This window comes from Cyrtonyx montezumae, unplaced genomic scaffold, assembly GCF_038088225.1.
Source record: "Cyrtonyx montezumae isolate F1298 unplaced genomic scaffold, pur_monq_1.0 scaffold_11, whole genome shotgun sequence".
Classification (NCBI taxonomy): domain Eukaryota; kingdom Metazoa; phylum Chordata; class Aves; order Galliformes; family Odontophoridae; genus Cyrtonyx; species Cyrtonyx montezumae.
The window spans coordinates 5680731-5702371 of record NW_027071837.1 but is presented as its reverse complement, the minus strand read 5'-3'; the positions used below and the strand labels follow the sequence as shown (position 1 = coordinate 5702371).

General features: G+C 36.6%; 1 protein-coding gene across 1 annotated transcript in view; it reads left to right on the top strand.

The window, feature by feature from the left end:
* The window catches only part of DIAPH2 (diaphanous related formin 2), a 145187-nt gene that overhangs the window by 19208 nt on the left and 104338 nt on the right, over positions 1–21641 (top strand). Inside the window, exons 5-13 of the mRNA XM_065729493.1 lie at positions 5909–6048; positions 7882–7956; positions 8040–8109; positions 9521–9657; positions 10144–10252; positions 12477–12587; positions 18463–18581; positions 19401–19517; positions 20491–20609. Coding sequence (XP_065585565.1) covers positions 5909–6048; positions 7882–7956; positions 8040–8109; positions 9521–9657; positions 10144–10252; positions 12477–12587; positions 18463–18581; positions 19401–19517; positions 20491–20609 — 997 coding nt within the window. The remainder of the gene's footprint in view (positions 1–5908; positions 6049–7881; positions 7957–8039; positions 8110–9520; positions 9658–10143; positions 10253–12476; positions 12588–18462; positions 18582–19400; positions 19518–20490; positions 20610–21641) is intronic.

Sequence of the window (21641 nt, the reverse complement as noted above, 5' to 3'; positions counted from 1 at the left end):
TCATTTACACGAAGTGGTATAACAGGGCAGAGATGTGCTGCTTTTCTGCCAAGTGTTAAGTCTGTGTGAAGTCAACTTCTTGTTCATGATTATGCAGAAATGTTGTTTGATGGTAAAAACCAGAAAGTGTCAGTTTGTAAATCACTGGTTAATTATCCATGTAATTAAAAGTATCCATACTGAGTATTTGAAGAAAAATGCCACATGAGATTTTCTGAAATGTGAGTTAGATGTATAACTGTAGGCTATGTTTTTGATTATGAAAACTTAATTAAATTCAATGACATCATCTAAATAGCTCAAAAGTAGCATTGCAGATGAAGTGTTGTATGTACAAGGAAGCCAGTATGGCAATTTTTTCTATCTCTTTCTCAGTGTCATATGTAAAATATCTGACCTGATCATTTTAACAATATGGCATATCTCTTAATCTCTCAAGATGTTGATATTAAGCTATATATTTAGCTATTTGTTTATAAATGTGTAAAATACTGGCAATTCATCAGTGGAACATAATTTCAAATAATTTCTCCTGCAGAAGAAGTACTGTTTTCCTGTTGAGGATCTGTAACTCTTAAACATTTTTATTAAAAAAAAAATAAAAAATAAATATATATATATGTGAATGTACTAATAAGTAAGCACTGAAAAAAAAATTGTGTGATGTTACATCCTACTAAGTACTTTGCTGTTTTTATTTATTTATTATTATTATCTTTTTCACACAATAACTTCTCTTGGCTGACCACTGCATTCAGATAGTCGGAAATAAAGTTCCGGTGAGTATAAACATGATAGTTTTGTTTCCTTCTTACGTTTTGATTTTTAGAGACTAGGTTAGAATAATGTGGACTTCTGTCATGGATTTAAAAGTTCAGTGGGCATTGATGCGTCCTTATTTCATCGAAATAATTATCAACTACCAAAATCAGATTGGCTTTACCACTATAAATTAATTTGTTGCTCTTTGAGGGATCGTTCTCAAGTTTTTAAGGATCTATTTCCAAAGACATGAAACTGAAAATTCATGTTGTTCATCATGAGCAACAAACACAGTTTAGCCTTACCTTGCTTGTTATTGAAGGCAATCATTGGAAACTTTAAGGTAGTCGGTGGCATATTTCATCTGTTTACATGTGGATTTTTGTGATGTTCTAGTTGTTAGCAGTCATGGGTTGCTGTGAAGATGTCAGCTGCTGAATATGAGTGTAAATAGGATTAAAACAGAGGATAAGTAGTTGAAGATGAGGTCACTTGCCACATAGCTTTTCTCCTAATAGTTTCTCTATTTTCTATTGTTATTTAGTAAGATTTCTCCATTTTATATTGTTATTTAGTAAGATTTAGGTTTGTTAAGAAATTGATACTTTGCTTATAGGATAAATCCAGGAAAAAGGATCCAAAGGACTTTCTGGGGATGATTACATACACGATTTAAATGATACCTGAAAGTAGGGGTGGATATACTTTATTTTTAATTGTAGCCAAAGCAGGCTATTCACATGGAGCAGGGTTTACTGCATAGGTCATATTCAGTACTTCTGTTTTACAGTTAACAGAAAAAGTTCCCCAAAAACCAGAACAGCCCCTGACAGAAAACTGCCTCTTACCTCAGAATTTGTTATTAATGTGCAACCAGTTTCAAGTAATTCCTGCTCTCATGTCATGTTCTTATAACATGAATAGATAGGAATAGCTTCTTTGTGACGAGATTAATGAAGAGTGTAGGAGAATGTTTTCATCTGCATGCCTGTTCTTGCTCTTTGTCAGACCTCAAATTAATAGTTACACATTAAAAGCATGTTCTTGCACAAATTTACAAAATAGAAAATAACAAATGCACCTTTTAGTGTATGGCTTCTGCATATTATTCTTTAAATAATGCATGTATCTTGTGCATCTTCTTAGTGTGGTTTTGTTTTATTTGTTTTTTATTGGATTAATCTGCTGGAATCTGAGTGCATCTGTGAGCATTAATGTTGTACTCTGGGAACTAGAATGATAACATTAAAACATAACAGTAAGTAAATACACCTACTGTTTTGTAAGGGTGTCCAGAGAGACTGCTGGGTGACTGACAGCTATCTTGTTCACTTCATTTTTTTTGTTGTGTATATCACGTGTAGTTATTTTCCTGAAGATTTACAGTTCTTATTTTTAGGAATGAGAGGAACCTTGGACTGTTGATGCTGTTACTATTGCAGAGATTGCAGTAGTAATTTTGTGTGACTGCTACAGTTACAGAGAAGAAGTTTGCCTGTTTTGTGCAGAGCACAGTGGTTTAACTTAATTTCAGTTACGGCCGTCATGTGCTGCTGCATGTTTTCCATTGTAGCTGACTATTTAGCTATTTACCTTTCTTGTCTTCTCAGGACAATGATAATTCCATTGAAATGGTGGCTGTAAATACTATGTCTATAAGATACTTAATCTGGAAGTTCTGTGGATGTGGAGTTATAGTGGTGCTTTTTGTAATAGGTTTTCGTGTTTGGCTAAAATGTAAGAGATGAAGTGGGCATGCACTGCATGAAGTCTCAACTTCCAGTATAAGAGATGTTTAGTCATACTTGAATAAAGTTTTTCAAATAAACAGGGCTGCCAGAAAAAAAAATCTTACATAATCTGGCTTCAGTGTTGCATTCTAATTAAAATTTGTTTATTTTCTTACCATATTAGCAGACAATATGTAAAACCTCAATAATTCGCTGTGAGATGGGGGAGAAGGGGAAGTATAATCTACTACTTCTATTTAATTAATTATGCAGGTACCAATTGTTTCTGTAACAGGTATAGTAATTTGAAAGATGCAACAGTTACGACTGTGATAGTTCTGATCTGCACGATCACTTAAATAAACTGTGTCTTTGTAAGCCAAGTAGTCAAAACATCTTGTTCTTGAGCTGAACTCAGCTGTGGTTTGAGATATAATAAGGTCTTAACTCTGGTGTCCCAGAGAGGAGCAGCTTATGCAGTTTATTCTGGTCTCAAACTTCAACTGTTAAAGTCCATCCTTTTGGTGCAGGTTTGCTCCATGCTTGTTTAGCACTGAGGAGACAGAATACTTGCTTATTTCTCAAGAAGTTCAAAATGCTTTTGAGTTCCCCTTTTGTTAGACAGTGGTTTTCAGGCTTGTTCCCAGGCCTCCTTTGGTGACATATTTGAATAGTGTATAAAGTTGGGCACCTTGCAAAGACCCTTCTAATATTTATTAAGTTACTGGTTGAAGAGCTTTTGTGTAGCTAACAGCCTTGAGATCATTTGTTGCCAAAGAGAAGAAAAGTTGTAAATAAAAATTTTACGTCTTTAATTATATTGCCTGATTTTCTAAAGAATAAAAAGTTGTATGGAGACAGAAACATGCTTACGTGTTTCTCAATATGTTCTGTGCTGTAAGCTGTCTGTCCTGTCATTGTTGTCTCTTAAAGCATGAAATATATACAGCACACATTTGAGGTGGTTAGGTTTATGCTCCTTGAGAAAGTAAACTAGGTTTTCTTTTATACATTTGTTTTTCTGTGATACTTCCTTAAATTCTTTAAGCTTGTTTCTTTTCCTTCGAACTTCATAATTTCTAACTTCTTCAAAGAAGTTTTAAATGTGTGGCCCAAGCTTTCATTTGGGTGATTGTGCATGAATCGTGATTTACAGTAATGAATCAATTACATACCTTCATTGTAATACTGAGTGGCTGTAAAGTAAATCAGTGTGAAAATCAGAAGTGTTAGAAATGAATCTCTCCAAGTTCTAGTGTGGGGCCTAGCCATCCGAGTCCCTTTGTACTTCATTTTGTCCTTGATCTTATCAGAAACTCACTCATGGAGCCACATTACTTAACAGAGGCTGTTCTCTCTTCTCCTGCATTATGTTCTCTCTTATTTAAGCCCTTCTTAAATAAGGAAACAGAAGAAAAAGTGCCTGGTTGTAGTACTTCCTTTAGCATGTCTAGAGGAAAGAAGGGTGGAGTGAGACTGAGAAAGTGCTTTCAAAAAATAATCCTGTTAAGCAGCTGAGAATTCTCTAGCATAATTTGGAATATTTGAATGAAAGGCTTTGAGAATGGATTTTGAACCACCTGTTCTGAGGAGGAGGGGGGGATAGAAGAGGAGAGATTTCCTATTGTTATGCAGGTAAAGATGCTTAGTCTTGCCAAGACTGGAGAAGAATACTTGTTCCATACAACGTGATAAGAAGATGTAGAGGATCCTGCTGCCAATTCCTGTAACATAACCTGTTGTTAAATTGCACCTCTTTTTGAGAAGAATCTTAACTATTCTGGGGAAAAAGGAGATGCATAGAAGAGAGGAGGCTACTGATGTCCCAAGTGCCTGTCAAAAGAAAACAAACAGATAAAGCAAACAGGGGTAGCAAGAGCACATCCTGGTTTTAGATATTGAAAGAATCTTACCATTTTCATCTGCACTGGAACTTTCTTTGTGGTTTGTAGCAGAATACAGTGGGAGGGCTTGGTGCAGGAAATAATTTTGTAAAAGCTAAATACCTCTTCCTGTTTCAGGGAGCTTTTTTTAAGTCTAATTTAATATTCATTGACATCTGATAGAAGCTTGTGTTATTTTATTTCTTTGTAGATTTGTGTGACTTACAGCAGTGCTTTTGTGTTGTGATTTTATTTATTTATACACTCTTAGGATTTGGGGAACATCATCTGTTTTCTGAGGTGACAAAAACTGTGTATAATCTTCTCTACGTTTCCATACAGTGGAATGAACAGCATAAAGTTATTTCTGTTTACTAGTTCTTTACACTGTAGTTTTTCAGAGTAATGGTTTTTCTGTGCTATTATGTTTTTTAATATGTAGTACTAGTTCTTCTCTAATTTGAAGCCAGATTTATCTTTCACATAACAGCATCTTTTCATTTAGGAAATTGATAGTGACAGACTGTAGTTCTTTTATATTCCTTTTCTCATCTTTATCTCTATTCTGGTCCTTTCTTGCATAACTGGCACATTTTGATTAGCTAAAGGCACTTCGCATGTCTGCAGCAAACATCTTCAAAAGCTGACTCAAACTTGAGGGCACTCTTGGCTTAAGACATTCATAGTGTCTGCCTGACTGTTTTTGTTAAAATGTTTTGAGAACATTTCAGAGACTAAATTATATGCACTAATACTGGAATATATATTTCAGAATTTCAGTAAAGCAAAACAAACTTGAAATTTTTAGTTCTGTGTGAGGGTCGCAGGTAGATCAAAGATCCTGACAGAAATAAAACCAAATGTAAGTCCTGATTTAGGTCTGAAAGTTTCAATATTGCCTTTACACCCATGACACACCTTTATCAGGTTCTCTTTTGTCAACCGTAGAGAGGTAAGGGGCTTATGGACTGCGTTTACACTTAACTGCTTTTCTTAGATAAAGCTCCTTTTCTACAAATGATCAGAGCTCTACAAAAGTTTAGTTGTAGCTTTTGGTAAAGTGTTTTGCACACTGTCTATGATTTTGAATGATAACTGGTCAACATATATTTTAATAATTTTGTTAATGGTTAGTCTTATGTAACGGCACTACAGCAGGGAGGTGAGCTCTGTGTAAGTTGTTTTTATTGTGTATAATATAGTGTTCTGAAGTAAATGCTACATAAGGTTGTGTACTAAACAGTCAAACGTATAAATACAACTATAAGATAGGAATACATTTTTATATCCAAGATATAGTAAGTGGACTTTGCTCAAAAAAGTAAAAAAGATTCCAGAAAGCTATTTACCCTTATGATGCAAAAGGTAATATTCTATATTTTACAAAAATCAGTCAGGTTTCTTAAGTAGTTGTACTAGGAAAAAGAATGATTTTTGAAATTCATACAGAAATATTGACCTTATATGTTGCCATATTCTTTAATGTTAGCATGATTTACAAAATGTTAAGGAGTATTCTGTCTTCTCTGATAGGGTGGACTGAAAAACAGCAAACATGAGTGCACGCTGTCCTCACAAGAGTACATTCATGAATTGCGGTCTGGGATTGCTGAAGAAAAGCTTCTTAACTGTCTTGAGTCTTTGAGAGTGTCTTTAACCAGCAACCCAGTTAGGTAAGTAATAATTTTTTCTGTGATTTTCATCATGCTGCTTTTGGTTAGCAGTGTAGAGAATTCTGTTGTTTTTTGAAGACAGACTAATAGCAGTAATGCTTAAAAACGATTGTTTTTGAAAGTGATCACATTCCTTGTTTTATTCAAGGAAGGAATTGTATCAGTAGTCTGTAAAGCTGCCAATTGTGATATCTTGTGACACACCTGAAGAATGAAATCTTGTCTTTACCCTGCAAGTGACTTGATTTGTAAAACTAGAAAATTTCTCTTGAGTATGATTCTCAAGATATGTGCTGATGTTTGTCATAGTGCAGTTTTTTAACGTGTAAAGAATTGGCTGCTGGACAGACTTAGTATTTTATTATATCTTCTTGCTTGCAAGAAATATTAGCTGTTAGGCCTTTGTCATATGTGAGAGAACTTAAGGTTTTGATGATTCTGAAGTCATTCAACTTACTGATACCTGGTAAGTTCCGTGATGTTGGGAAATCCTGCGAAGTTGTAGAAAAGTTTTCCTATTTGCATAAGAGGCTTCAAATGAAGATTTGTCTCTCTGCCAGAGGCTTTTTTTAGTTAATGGTTAATGATGTTTTAAAGTGGTTTTATATGAGCTATTGTAGTGTTGTTTTTTTGTTTTGTTTTGTTTAAATGTCCTATTCTGTTACAGTTTTCTGCAAACACCCATTTCTCTGTTGCCCTTTGGCTGTTATTTTTTTCCCATCTTGTACCTATGTATAACAGTTCTAATTAATCCATATTAATACTGATAACTTGTTACAGCTTTAATTGCAGATTGTTTTAAAGTTTCTGCAAAGGAAAATCATCATGATTAAGCTTTGAGTTTTGTGTTACTTTGAGAAGCAATTATTTTTTTCCTGCTTTTCAGTGTTCTACTTTTTCTGAATACAGCATTATAAAATATGCTTCCTCAGAATATATTGGAAAAACTCCATTTGCAGTGGCATAAAACACACCTGTAGTTTAGGCTTACTCTACTGCTACTTCACAGTTCCTTGCATTATGTTCCAAGAATGGTTGCCTAAATTATTTCTGTGATATGCTGTATCCTGCTACAAAGAGTAATGAAAAGAGTACAACTGCTCTATATTAAGAGATGAATAATTGCCTGGATGGTATCTTGACAATCAGCTGCTGTGAAAAGCAGTTTCAGTTAGTAAACCTGATAGTAGAAATCTGTCTCCCTGGTATAATGGATCTCAAGAATGAATTTTATATTGATTGTAATAAATTTTGTTTCTTCTCTGGATGTGAATGTTACAACAATCATATTCAGGCTAGAAAAAAAAAAGATTTTTAAGATAAATTTAAGTTACGAAAATATCTTAATTGATCAGTTTTATTTGAACTTTTTCAAGGTCATAGAATGCATGGTTTAGGACCTTACAGGGAGTGACGAGTTTTAAAGTGATTTTTAGGGGATAGAGTACATTGAGATATGGGCAATTTAAACTTGAATAATTAAGAGAATTTCTTTGAATGTGGGATTACTTTTTCCCATTATTTGCTTCCTGTGAAATACCCATACATGTGCTTATTGGCTCCACAAAGTAGTTCTCAGCCCACTGGGAAACAATAAATGAGTTGCTTGCAGTTGTCTGAAGTATTTTTGTGTTTTGTGTTGGCTCTTAACACGGTTAAAATTTTGGAACTAAGCATTGGTCTTAATGATTGACTGGGTCATTCTGTAAAGTGAGACTTAAAGCACTGTGCCCGAGGAGATGTACTGGCAGTACTGGAGACACAGCGGCATGGCTTTGCAAACTTAGTGTTTGATTAATAAATAGTGAGAAACATTTTTCCTCCTTTTTCCAGCTGGGTTAACAATTTTGGACATGAAGGCCTTGGACTTCTGTTGGATGCCTTGGAAAGGCTTCTGGACAAGAAACAGTAAGAAATTGGATTGTTTGAAGGGATAGCTGGGGTTAGCTAGTGAAGACTGTACTTATGGTATTTCTCTCCTCCTTTTAAAGGCAAGAAAATATTGATAAAAAGAATCAACATAAACTTATCCAGTGCCTCAAAGCATTTATGAACAATAAAGTAAGTAATAGTTTTAATTCAGATACTTTTAGTATGATAGCTTTTCCATTTCAAGATGAATGTAGTATGTTGAATCATTGAAAAGAGAGGAAAACTGATATATCCTTTGTCAGCAGACTTTTTAGGAATGTGGAACTCAAGTTAGTATAACTTTGTTGAGTCTTGTTCACAGACTTGTTGACTTTGTTCAAAGTCTTCCTATTAATTATGGATTGTCTTCATTTTTGTTATTCCTACAATATAAGTACTACTATGTGGCAAATGTGATGAGAGTTTGCACTGAAAGTAAATGGATTTGGAAATTAATTTCCTTGTGGAAGGAAGGAAAAACATTTTGGAGTTACAATTAATGTTTTTGTTAATAAAAAAGATACTTTTCACTTGATCTGAAGTTAGTATAACAACATACTAAGTACTATTTCTAAGTTGGGATGCAGTGGATAAAGAATAAAACAAAGGTTTACAGTAAGTTGAATCTATTTCTAATGTGATTTATTCCTGTTTGAAGTATGACAAATGGTTTTAGAAGTTTACATGTTAAAATTGAGGGTAAAGTAAAATTATACAGATGTTATTGCAATGATTTGTTCTACATCCTTCCATCTTCCCCATAATAAATGTAACTGTGTGTTAATTTTAGTAAGCTGAGTAACATCAGTTGAAATTAAACTCTCAATCACTTACAGATTAGCTGGCTGTATATACTAGATCTTTACTTTTTTTTTACTTTATTTTTTTTAGCCTGTATGATGTAGTGGAAATAGTAAACTTAAATGTCCATGTTTCTTTTTATCCTCATTACTGTTCCTGCACGTACACTGTAGCATCAGTTTGAGATTTGAGTTATCTAACCTGTAGTTAATGAAAATTGAATAATAAAAAAAAAGCCAACTATTTTTTGAGTGATGCTGATCTATAAGGTTTGGGTTGTGTGTTTTTTTTTTTCTTATTCTTATTTTGCTGGTATACAGTAAGTAAGAGGCTATTAGTATTTTACCTCTAATTGTGTGTTGGATGAAATATTTTGACTTAGCCAGAGACTTGTATACTTTTGGATTGCAGGGGTGTGTAAGAGTAGTAGAAATGTAAAAAAAATCAACTTTTTATACTTTTTTCAGATGTAGATTAAAAACAACAACAAAAAAACCCACAAAAAGCTGGTCCCTGGTTTTTATGAGTCTGAGTATCTTTCTTAAGAATTTTTTTTTCCTTGGGGAAAAAGCTTCAAATATGAGACTTGAAGTCGAATTTGCATCCCAAGCAGTAACAGCTAGAAGGCTTTAGTAGAATATGATCATCTTTCATATGAATGTGTGTGTTATATGTGGATACCTAAGGTTCTGAAATCTGATGATGATGAGAATTTGAGGCAAATACTTTCTTTTCACTGTAAGCTTTTTGTTTATTTAAGTATGGATTGCAAAGGATTCTAGGAGATGAAAGAAGTCTCTTACTGTTGTCAAGAGCAGTTGATCCAAAGCAACCACACATGATGACAGAAACAGTGAAAATACTTTCTGCTATCTGCATTGTTGGAGAGGAAAAAGTGTAAGTAAGATATTAAAGCATCATACGTTATTTTGAATACGTGAGATGTTAGTTAGAATGCAGTGAGAAAATTTGTGTATGAAACAAATGTAATCTGTTATATGTTTAGTTTTTTATGCTACTTGTAGTTTAGACTTTCACCTGTTCTGATGCATTAATTCAGTATTAAATCAGAGAAAATCAAATAAGTAGAGAATGAGAAAAAAGACCTATGTGAAAGGTCACAAAGAAATATAATTGCTTACTGTAGAGGAGACTTACTGCACCATAAGTGTTCATAAATAGCTGCTGAAAATAAGCAAATGTAAGTAATTTCATATATCCCTGAGGAATGTGGTCAGGAACTGTAAACTTCCCACAAGGAAATCTATCAGATTTAAAGACAGTTAAGAGCAATGCATGTTTTGTGTAGACAGTGGGCTATATGCTTTTAAAATGACAATGTTGATGGTTATATGTTTTTTGACATTTTACCTTTTTTCTTAGTATAGACAAGCTCTTAGGAGCTATAACAACTGCTGCTGAAAGGAATAATAGAGAACGCTTTTCTCTGGTTCTTGAAGGACTGGAGAATCATGAATTCTTACAACTGCAGGTGGGCTTAGTTTTTGTTTTTTGTTTTTTTTAAATGTGTGCTCACTGATACTTTTGCTGATACTTCTGTTGTTATTTTGAATGAAGAAATCGGTAAGTGTGAGGTTTTCCTTAACCTTCAAAATACTGTTTTTTATAGTGACATTTTCTAGGAACTGCAGCTGAAAGTTTAAATAGCTACAAAGGATTTAGTTAAACTGATAATGATAATTTCAGTTAAACCCTGACTTGTTTCTGATAAATTTATGAGGATTGTATGCGTTGCATTTGAATGGGGATTTTTTTGAGGGTAGTGCAGAAGAGTGGCATTGATGCTTCTGTCAAAAAGAAATGTGGTCTCCCAGGTGAAGTAGTAATTTTATGATACTGATTCCTTTAGTATGTCATGTGTTAATATGCTAATATTTAAGCACTGATGAAGGCTTTTTCTAGTGTCTGTATACACTTGACTCTGTATACACTTGAATAGCTCAGGAATTACTATTAGAATATTTTATTTTCATAGAAATTTCAACTTAGTTCCTTTTTATACCACAGTATTTATATATTTCATATTGTTGAAGGAATGTGATAGAAAGATAAAGAAAGCTAGAAGTCAGGAAGTGCACAAAATTAAACTACAAGGAAGGTATCCTCCATTTTTATAGACTGTGGGTCATCTAGAGTAGTGCTGTAAAAGTTTGGTAAAGCTTTATTCTAATAATCAGGTTTCTAGGGTTCAGGAATGGTGTTTCCGCTCTGCTTCAAAAATTGCCAATTTTGAAAATATCAAACCAGAATTTTTTTATGGAAGTTTGTTAAATTACTCAAAGGTTAGCAATTAAAAATCCTTAGCCAGAAATGTTGTAAAAAAAATTTGCCTATTTGGTAATATAGAGAATCCCACACACAACTCAGTTATACTGGACTCAGTTAACTGTTTATTTCTATTGTTGAAAAGTACAGGAGTAGAGAAGTATGTTATAAAACACTCACATTTTTTTCCCCCAGAGCTTTTAATTATGTTGTCCTAAATAAGCAAATTGTTTTCTAATAATAGCAGTTCAGAAGAAATATAAAATATAGGTGGAAATGCTTGACAAACGCCACCGGTGCATATTGATTTAATGCTAATGTTGTTGCAAATGGCATTTGGTTTGGTGTCACTGACTTTTACCTTGCTATTTTAAAAACAAAACAACAAAAAAAAGAAACATAACTTAGAAACAATACTGGAAAACATCCCAAAATAACAAAAAAAAAAAAAAAAAAAGAAAATACACGTAATAAATATACAATTATATGCAATTGCAAGTCTCATTAACTTGTTTCTGACAAAATTGTTCTTTACATCTGATGTATTAACATAAGCCATTAAGCTAATATCTCTTCAGGGCAAAAGCAATCACAGCAGATGGCACCTTTTCTCTCTGTTTGGGTTGGACACGTACTTTTGGCTTGTTAAGTCATGTCATAGTAGTAGTGTTACAAGAGTCATTCAAGAAGCATGATGATACTACATTATCTGGAGATGTAGCTATTTAAAGGTAGTGCCTTTTAATAGAAATTAGGGCTCTGTAAGGTGTTTCATTAAAACTGAATGGTGAAAGTAGTTAAAATTAGAAGGGTGCATTTATCTGACACTTTTTTCATTGCAGCTATTGTTTGTTTATTTATTTATCTCTACATTAATGCTACTTCTGTTTACACTTAACATCTTTTACTGAACTTGGTATTTCCCTGGAGTCCTATTTTAGTCTTCTAATGTGCATCAGTGCCAAAGCACTGATGGTATTGTCTACCTGTTTTAAAATTAAAGTGCACAGCTGCTCAATTAAAGTATTAGCAGTAGCATGAGACTTCACTCATTTTGCAGGAAATGCCGTAAGAAGTAGACATCTGCTGATGTGAAATAACTAGTGATTTTTTCCCATGATTTCTGATTACTGCAAAACCGGATTTTTTCCTCAGTACTTGCTAATTTGAAAACAGTGCGAGATAAAAGTTTTCTGAAGTTTTATCCTTTACAGCTTAGAAAATTTTGAAGTAGCAGAAGCACTAACATGGAAATAAAATAGTATTTGATGTAGGTTAAACTCGCTGAAGTGATGTGTTGCTTGTGTATGACAGAATGAATAATATCCATCACTTGATATTTGATCTTTACAGAGTAAACTGCTGTAGTCAAAGACAGAGGTACATGCACTCAATACATGCTAAAAGTTTATGCCTCTTTCCAACAACAGGTAGCCTGCATGCAATTTATCAATGCCCTTGTTACATCTCCAGAAGAGCTTGATTTCAGGATTCACTTGAGAAATGAATTTTTACGTTGTGGCCTGAAGAAAATACTGCCTGTAAGTAGTTTGTGTGTAGGAACGGATCACATTGAACTGATTGTGATTGTTGAAGATAACAATGTTGTTTTATGAATGATTTTGGGTGGGGGAGATCCAGCACAGAAGGCCTATCAAACCTCATTTGCTTTTATTCTCCATAGTTGCTCATAGTGTACTTACCTTCAATTATGAGTTAAGATGCCGTAATGTTTTGAAACATGCTAATTTTACTTTATGTGAAAAAGATGATTTAGGCTCTCATTAGCTATGTAAACCAGAATGATAGTTAAAACAAGTCCATATATTAGAAATTAAAGTAGTGATCAGACTGAGCATAATTTGTAATGTATAAATTACAGTATTTACTTGGAGCTCAGATCATTAATTCTGAGGGAAATTACTGTCAAACGTATAGAAGGATTGTTCATTCTTTGTTCCTTTCTGTGCTTAGGGGTTATTTTTCAAGAAACATAACTGTACAAAGATTCTGAAATAAGAAAAATTTAGGAGTATCCGTGTTTCTCTGTATGGATACAGAGTATTCTTCTCTGTTTTTCAAACATTAGTATCAGTATATATTCCATGCAAAATAAATTTAAAACAAAAAATGACATATATAACCGGTTATGATGAATCTGGCACAATTTTCACTTAAATCATGGCGTTCATTCACAGTAGTGCCTTTTGAAATAGTTTTGTTTCTATGATTTCCCTAGTATAAAGTTATACTTGACAATTTTTCAGTGAATTTGTATGCTTATTAAAAAAAAAGTTTGTTTTTTTCCCCCCAACTTAACTTAAGTTTTATGTGTGTTTTTTTAACATGTAAATATATTTTAGTGTACCATAAGTGTTTTTATGCCATAGGTTCATAGGTTCATTGGTTCATAAGGTTGGAAAGGACCTACAAGATCATCTAGTCCAACCATCCTCCTATCACTATCCCTACCCAACTACTAAATCAAATCCCTTAGCACCTCATCTAAACGCTTCTTGAACAGCGCTAGGGATGGTGCCTCAACCACCTCCCTAGGCAGGCCATTCCAGTGCCTGACCACTCTTTCAGAAAAGAAATGTTTCCTCAGGTCTAATCTAAATCTTCCCCGGCGCAACTTGTGGCCATTCCCTCTCGTCCTGTCGTTATTTATCAGGGAGAAGAGGCCCACCCCCTCCTCACCACAACCCCCCTTCAGGAAGTGGTAGAGTGCAATAAGGTCTCCTCTGAGCCTCCTCTTCTCCAGACTAAACAATCCCAGCTCCCTCAGCCGCTCCTCATAAGACTTGTGCTCCAGGCCCCTCACCAGTTTTGTTGCCCTTCTCTGAACACGCTCCAGGGCCTCAATGTCCTTCTTGTAGTGAGGGGCCCAAAACTGAACACAGTACTCGAGGTGTGGCCGTACCAGAGCTGAGTACAGGGGGATGATCACCTCCCTGCTCCTGCTGGCTACACTATTTCTAATACAGGCCAGGATGCTGTTGGCCTTCTTGGCCACCTGGGCACACTGCCGGCTCATGTTAAGCTGAGCATCAACCAACACCCCCAGGTCCTTTTCCTCTCTACATTCTTCAAGCCATTCTGCCCCAAGCCTATAGCATTGCATGGGGTTATTATGGCCAAAGTGCAGGACCTGGCACTTGGTCTTATTGAACCTCATCCCATTGAGCTCAGCCCAGCTGTTCAGCCTGTCCAAATCCCTCTGAAGGGCCTCCCTACCCTCAGGCAGTTTGACACATCCTCCCAACTTGGTGTCATCTGCAAACTTACTGAGGGCACACTCAATTCCCTCGTCTAGTCATCAATAAAGATATTAAACAAGATGGGCCCCAAAACTGACCCTTGGGGGACACCACTCGTAACAGGACGCCAGCTGGACTTAACTTCATTAACCACTACCCTCTGGGCACGGCCCTCCAGCCAGTTCTCCACCCAGAGAAGAGTGAACCTGTCCACACCACGGGCTGCCAGTTTCCTCAGGAGAATACTGTGGGAGACTGTGTCGAAGGCCTTGCTGAAGTCCAGGTAGACTACATCAACAGCCTTTCCCTCATCTACCTGTCTGGTCACCCAGTCATAGAAGGAGATGAGGTTGGACAAGCATGACCTGCCCTCGGTGAACCCGTGCTGGCTGGGTCTGATCCCCTTGTTGCCATGCATGTGTCGTGTGATTTCCGTCAAGATCATCTGTTCCATAACTTTCCCTGATACCGAGGTCAGGCTGACAGGCCTGTAGTTCCCCGGGTCTTCCTTACGGCCTTTCTTGTAGATGGGAGTCACATCGGCAAGCCTCCAATCTTGTGGGACCTCTCCAGATAACCAGGAATTCTGATAGATGGCAGAAAGTGGCTCGGCAGTCACCTCTGCTAGCTCCCTCAGCACCCTTGGGTGGATCCCATCTGGCCCCATGGACTTGTGGCAGTTCAGATGGAGAAGATGATCTCTGACCGTCTCTGCTTGGATCACAGGGGGTACATTATGCGCCCCGTCCCGGACTTCCAGGTCAGGGCAGGTACCCTGTGGACAACTGTTCTGTCTATTAAAGACAGATGTGAAGAAGGCATTGAGAACACATTCCCTGCCTCGTCGAGTAAAGGAGAGAAATTTTCCTTAGTTTTTCTCTTGCTGTTAATATATTTGTAAAAGGGTTTCCTGTTCTCCTTTACAGCAGTAGCCAGTCTAAGTTCAAGCTGGGCTTTAGCATTTCTAACTTTCTGCCTGCAAATCTTGGCCAGTTCTCTGTAGTCACCTCAAGTAGCCTGTCCCATCTTCCAGAGGACATAGACTCTCTTTTTCTCTCAGAGTCTCAACAAAAGTTCCCGGTTCATCCACACTGGTTCTTTTCTCCTCCGGCTCGACTTACGGGACTCTGGGACAGCCTGCTCCTGTGCCTTTAAGATTTCCATCTTGAGGAGCATCCAGGCTTCCTGGACCCCTTTACCCCTCAGGAGCAAGTCCCAAGGGACCCTTGCAACAAGTGTCCTGAACAGGTCAAAGTCTGCCCTCCAGAAGTCCAAGGTAGTAGTTTTGCGAGTCACCCTCTTGACATCACCCAGAATAGCAAACTCCACCATTTCATGGTCACTCTGGCCAAGACAATCTCCAACCTTCACATCTCCTACTAGTCCTTCCCTGTTAGTGAAAAGTAGGTCTAGCAAGGCATCTCCCCTGGTAGGCTCTTGCACCAGCTGTGTCAGGAAGCAATCATCCACGCATTCTAGAAATCTCATGGACTGCTTCCTCTGCACAGTATTATATTTCCAGCATATGTCAGGGAAGTTGAAGTCCCCCATGAGAACGAGTGCTGGCCATCGTGCAACATCTACGAGTTGTTTATAGAACACCTCGTCTATTTCTTCCACCTGACTAGGTGGTCTATAACAGACCCCCACCACGATGTCACTCCTAAAGACTATCCCCCGATCCTTATCCATAGGTACTCTACTTTATCATTTCCAACCTCAAGCTCTTCAACATCAAAACTATGCCACCACCCTTTCTTCCCTGTCTATCCCTTCTGAAGAGCTTGTAGCCATCAATCCCAGTATTCCAGTCATGGGAGAGGTCCCACCATGTTTCCATAATAGCCACAAGGTCATAGTTAGCCTGCCTCACAATGGCTTCAAGCTCTTCTTGTTTATTGCCCATGCTGTGTGCATTGGTATAGATGCACTTCAGCTGAGATATCTGCCTCACCCCTTCCTCCAGCACAGCCTCCTTAGGCTCTTTACTGGTGAGCCCTGTTTTATCCCCTTCCCCTGTCACAGCTAGTTTAAAGCTCTCTCAATGAGTCCAGCTAGCTCCTGTGCTCGGATTCGTTTCCCCCTTTGGGACAGGTGCATCCCATCAACAGATAACTGGCCAGGAGCAGAGTAAACTGCCCCGTGGTCAAAAAACCCAAAATGTCTGTCTCTACACCAACCTCTCAGCCAATTATTCATCACCTGTGTTCTACTAGCCCATTCTGTGTCCTTCACTGCCCCAGAAGGTATGGAAGCAAACACCACTTGTGCTCCCACCCCTTGAACTAATCGCCCTAATCCCCTGAAATCTCTTTTCATAGTTCGCAGACTTCTCTGAGATATTTCATCGCAGTCTGCCTGAACTACGAGTAACGGGTAGTAGTCGGTGGGGCGTATCAAATCCGGGAGTCTTCTAGCAATGTCCCTGATCCGAGCCCCAGGGAGACAGCACACTTCCCTGTGGTTTGGGTCTGGTCTGCAAATGGGGCCCTCAGTTCCCTTTAGAAGGGAGCCACCCACTACAATCACCTTCCTTTTTTTCTTAGTAGTAGCAGTCTCAATGCACGGAGTTGACTGCCTTGCCATTGGTGACCTCCTGCAGGAATCTTCCTGCACTTCACCCCTTATCACCTCTTCAACATCCAATGCTGCAAATCTATTGCTTAGGGGTATCTGGGGACACTGGGGAGGCAGAGGGGGAGATCGCCCACGGTACCGAGCAGGGAATCTATGCCAGCCCTCCCTATCCCTCAGATATCCCCTTTCTGCCCTAGGGGACAGGTCAGGGAGTCCACCACCAACTGTGGGGGATCTCCCCGGTGCCTTTCTCTCTGGCGCTCTAGGGAGCTACTCCACCAGTCAGTCTCCTGCTCACAGTCCCTGATGGCCCTCAGTCTCTCAGCCTCCTCTTTCAGTTCAGCCACCATGCTAAGCAGATCTTCCACCTGCTCACACCTTGCACAGGAGAACTGCTTAGCACCCTCATCCAGCAGTAGCAGGCTCTGGCACTCCTTGCAACCAGAGACCTGTGTAGCCACGCTTCTAGGCAGACCTTCTGTCTGGGTCGCCACAGCCTTTTTAAGGAAAGCCCTCTGTCTAGTAGAGACCATGGCAAAAAGACAAAAAAGAATAAAAACAAATAAATGAAAAATTGAAAGTAAATAAAAAAAATAAAAAATAGTTCATAATAATATATATATATAGATATGAATTGTAATAACTTAAATTATTATTATTTTTTATTTATTTTTATACATATATATAAAAAACCCAAAACCAAACAAACAGTGGGTAGTGACACTTTGCTACCCTCCCTGAGCCCTATTCAGCTGAGGGGTGAGGGCGAGGGTGCTGAAACCCTGGCAACGCCTACACCTCGTTAACCTCTTGTGAGAACAGAGAACAGCCGTAGGGACTGGCCGCTCTCACTCAGTTCCCAAGAGACTGGAACCTCCTGAAAACCCGCCCTGTACCTCAATCAGCCACTGCAGCTCCGGCTGTGCCGATTTCAAAGCAGTCGATCATGACTGAGTGATACTTCCGGGTTCTGACTGTTTTAAATCCCCCGCCGTTGCCCTGGTAACGCCTACACCATGGCAGCCTCTCCGAGAGAGAGCTGCCGGGTTCTGTCGGGACCGGCCGCTCTCACTCGGTTCCCAAGAGACAGGAACCTCCCGAAAACCCGCCCTGTAGCTCAATCAGCCACTGCAGCTCCGGCTGTGCCGATCATGAGGACTCGTCCTCGTGATCTACATGTAATCTACATCTACTATGATGTAGATTAACTTTTAATAACACAAGTTGTAGGCAAGTCTTCTTTTTGTATATTTAGGCCTCCTAAGTTCACTTTCGTTAATAATATTTCAAAATATTATTATGCTTCAACAAATCTGAATTTTCAGCTATGTCCAATTAGAAGAAGTCAACTCAGTGTGGTTTCATGTTTCTGTAGTCTGTACCTGCCACATTGGCTTATACTGTGCCTTCCACGTAAGAAAATGTCTGGCAGTGTGCAGCTTGATCCTCTTTAAAATGTATTTGTTGCTCCAAAGTTTCATGCTTTATATTTTGCTGTGATGTGGTTTCGAAGGAATGATGGTGATGGAATTCTTAAGGGAGAAAAAACAAAATTAACATGCACTATCTTGTAAATTAGGACTTGAAGGAGAAGGAGAATGAAGAGCTTGATATTCAGCTGAAAGTGTTTGATGAGAACAAAGAAGAAGACTTAATCGAACTGTCACATCGTCTCAGTGATATCAGAGTTGAAATGGAATATCCTTTATAAAAACGGTTATTGCGTAGATTAATAAATTTATTAAATATAAGGTAGGATACTTCATGTACAGCCATTTTGTCACAGTTATGTATTATACTTGTAGATGCTTTCTTGGGCAGGTTTCATTCTAATTTGTTTTTAAACTTTATTCAAATTAGTTTTTAAATTTATGGGTTAGATTGAAGTCATTAGGAACTTAATTTTCCACAAATGTAGTTCTAGTTTTTCAAAACTAAATTCTAATGCATGAAGATATAAAATAGCAGCCATTAAATAATATAATATTTTAGAATAACTTTTAATATCCAAGATGAAAGAAATTTTTTACAGTAGATTCTGAAGCTTTAGATGCATGTCTTTCATTACTGTGAATAAGCAATGGATTTAAATTTAAAATGATGCATGTTCAGGGTGGTTTCTTGCAGTTTAAATTGGAAAAGATAATGGCTGGTAAATATTTAAGAAAATAAGAGGGTTGATTAGAATTAGTAATTATTTGCCAGTATCCTGACACACTTCATAATGAAAAAGTGTTTTCTGTGAAATATGCTTACAGTATTCTGTGTAAGCATGTACTATATTTCCTGTTAGTAATGGAAGGTGTATTGATGGTTAAATGAGGAATAAAGTTTCTGTGAGAAGTTTTATCAGAAAGATTGTCTTTACTAGTAAGGGCAGCATTTCGGAGTGTTGACAGGTTTTACTCGAGCAGTAGGAATGGTCACTTAAAGGAACTGGGTTGTTTGTGGGGAGGCAGGACTTAATTTGTTTCATATTTTTAGAAAACACTTGTATTTCCTTAACAATGTTTCTACTGATGTGCATGAAGTATTCCATCTTTTGTATAATATGTTGAAAGATACTTCTTCTGAAAACCCCTTTTTGTCAATTCTACAACACTTCCTTCTCATCAGGAATGATTACTATATCCGGTAAGAGTTAGCTCCCAGGATTGATGTTTTATTTTTTTATTTTTTTTTTTTAGGTAAGAGGGAAGAATAGAAATTGAGTTTCTCATAATTGCATATCAATAGTTGCTCTGAAGCTGATGTGTAATATGATATTTGCCTTTCTGGTCAAGGTTAATTTTATTAAGATCACATTAAGTATAAGAATGCTTCTTTAAAAAACTTGAGACTTTTTCTGTCTAACAACTTCATCCTCAAATTTATTAATTTGCTAAGCAGCTTTTTCCTTCAGTCATGTTTGATTCCTTCTTGACTTCACTGAACTTAGTTACTTGTATAGATAATAATTCAAAATTTTCAATGATACCTTGTACTTCGTGTTTAAGCTTCTTTTTCCTACATGTATGCCTCATAGTGTCCTATCAGTGCAAGAGTACTGTGTATAGAATTTTATGTATTATTTTTTGTTGTATGTCAACTATAAAAACAATTGCTGTGCAAGATAAAATGTAGAAATTATATTTAACTTGAGAAATCTTCAATTTACATGTGTATGTATATGTTTATATACACGTACATAAATATGTATATGCATATACACATATATAATTTTTATGTGAAAGTTTGGGATGCCATCAGTTTAGACTTGAACATTTCCCACTTTGCAAAATTAAGAAGTATATTACCTTGCACTGGTTAGAAGTATCAATTCTGAGCATAGAATCATTTACTATCAGAGGTTCTTGATATTGTTTAGAGAATTATATTGAACAGCTAAGGTAACTATAAAGTAATTTTTTAAGTAGTTGAATATTGATACTTTTTCAAGTGGTGGAATTCAGTGTATTGACAAAATGATAAGGAACTGCTGTAGCAGGTATCAAAAATGCTAAAGTAGTCATTGTTCTAATAGTGCTTTATTAGCCCCACTCTGATGCATAAATTATTGTTCATGTTCTTGTCTTGTAAAATGTGTGCTTTTTGTTCTGTTCTTAAGACCTCAGTATTACAAGATAATCGAAGAATGTGTATCACAGATAGTATTGCACAGCAGTGGCATGGACCCAGATTTTAGTTACAGAGGAAGAATGGATGTGGATTTTACTCACCTTGTTGGTTTGTATACTACAAGCAATTTTATGTCATCTTTCTAAAGAGTATTTTCAGTTTTCCAGGAATTACAGGTGTACTTGTAGAGAAGGCTAGATAAAGCTCTGTAGCCTTGAATAAATTACTCAGAATAAGTTCCTTTCTCTGGTGCTGTATTGATTATATATCTGATTTTGGTAGTAATTGAAAATTGCTTGTCCATAAACTTTATGAATTTCATATCTGTAACAAATGTCGAAAAATTATATTAACTGTTAATGGATTTGTGAATTGCTATATGGTTTATTCTAAGAATGTTTTCCAAGGAATTGAGTTCAAGTTAAACCAGTCAGTTTAGCATCTACAGTCATTTGGGAAAGAAGTAGCTGAATAAGTACCATATAATTTAAATGGCAGTTATTAGCTTTGAAAAAGTGTTATTTTATGTTATTTTCTTAAGATTGGAATAGGCTGCATTCTTGAAATAGAATGCAACATTTGGCATAAATATATACTAAAAGAAAGTAGTTAATCTTTGAGAATGTCTTCACTTAAGAAATATATATTTTTTTAAAGTAAAATGAGCTGATAAAAGATGTTGTATGTGTTGACTTGGGGTGCAATGGGCAGGGAAGAATTACTTCCTTAAAAGTATCATGCATATCTACAAAAGTGCATTGGTCTGTAATTTTATTCTGTTATGATAGGAACTGCATTCTTTGAGCTTAACTCAAGATCATTCCACTGACCTATTAGTTTTAGGAATATAAGTGATTTGTATATCAGTGCCAATTCCTATCTGTAATCTAGTTTTGTTTACCTTGCTTATAAAATGTTTTTGTTTAGCCTCCATGGAAAGTAAGTAGAAGTGCTATGTACCACTGTTGAGTGAAGAAATCCATGCTTTACAATCAGACCAAATTGTCTTCACCTCTGAATTTTATTAATAAACTCTTTGATTTTGTATTATTAATCTAAAAAAGTTTGAATTCTGACTTGAAACTTCAGAAGTAATTATTGCTTCATACTAGTGTAAAAGTCATTTTTCATCACTTAATT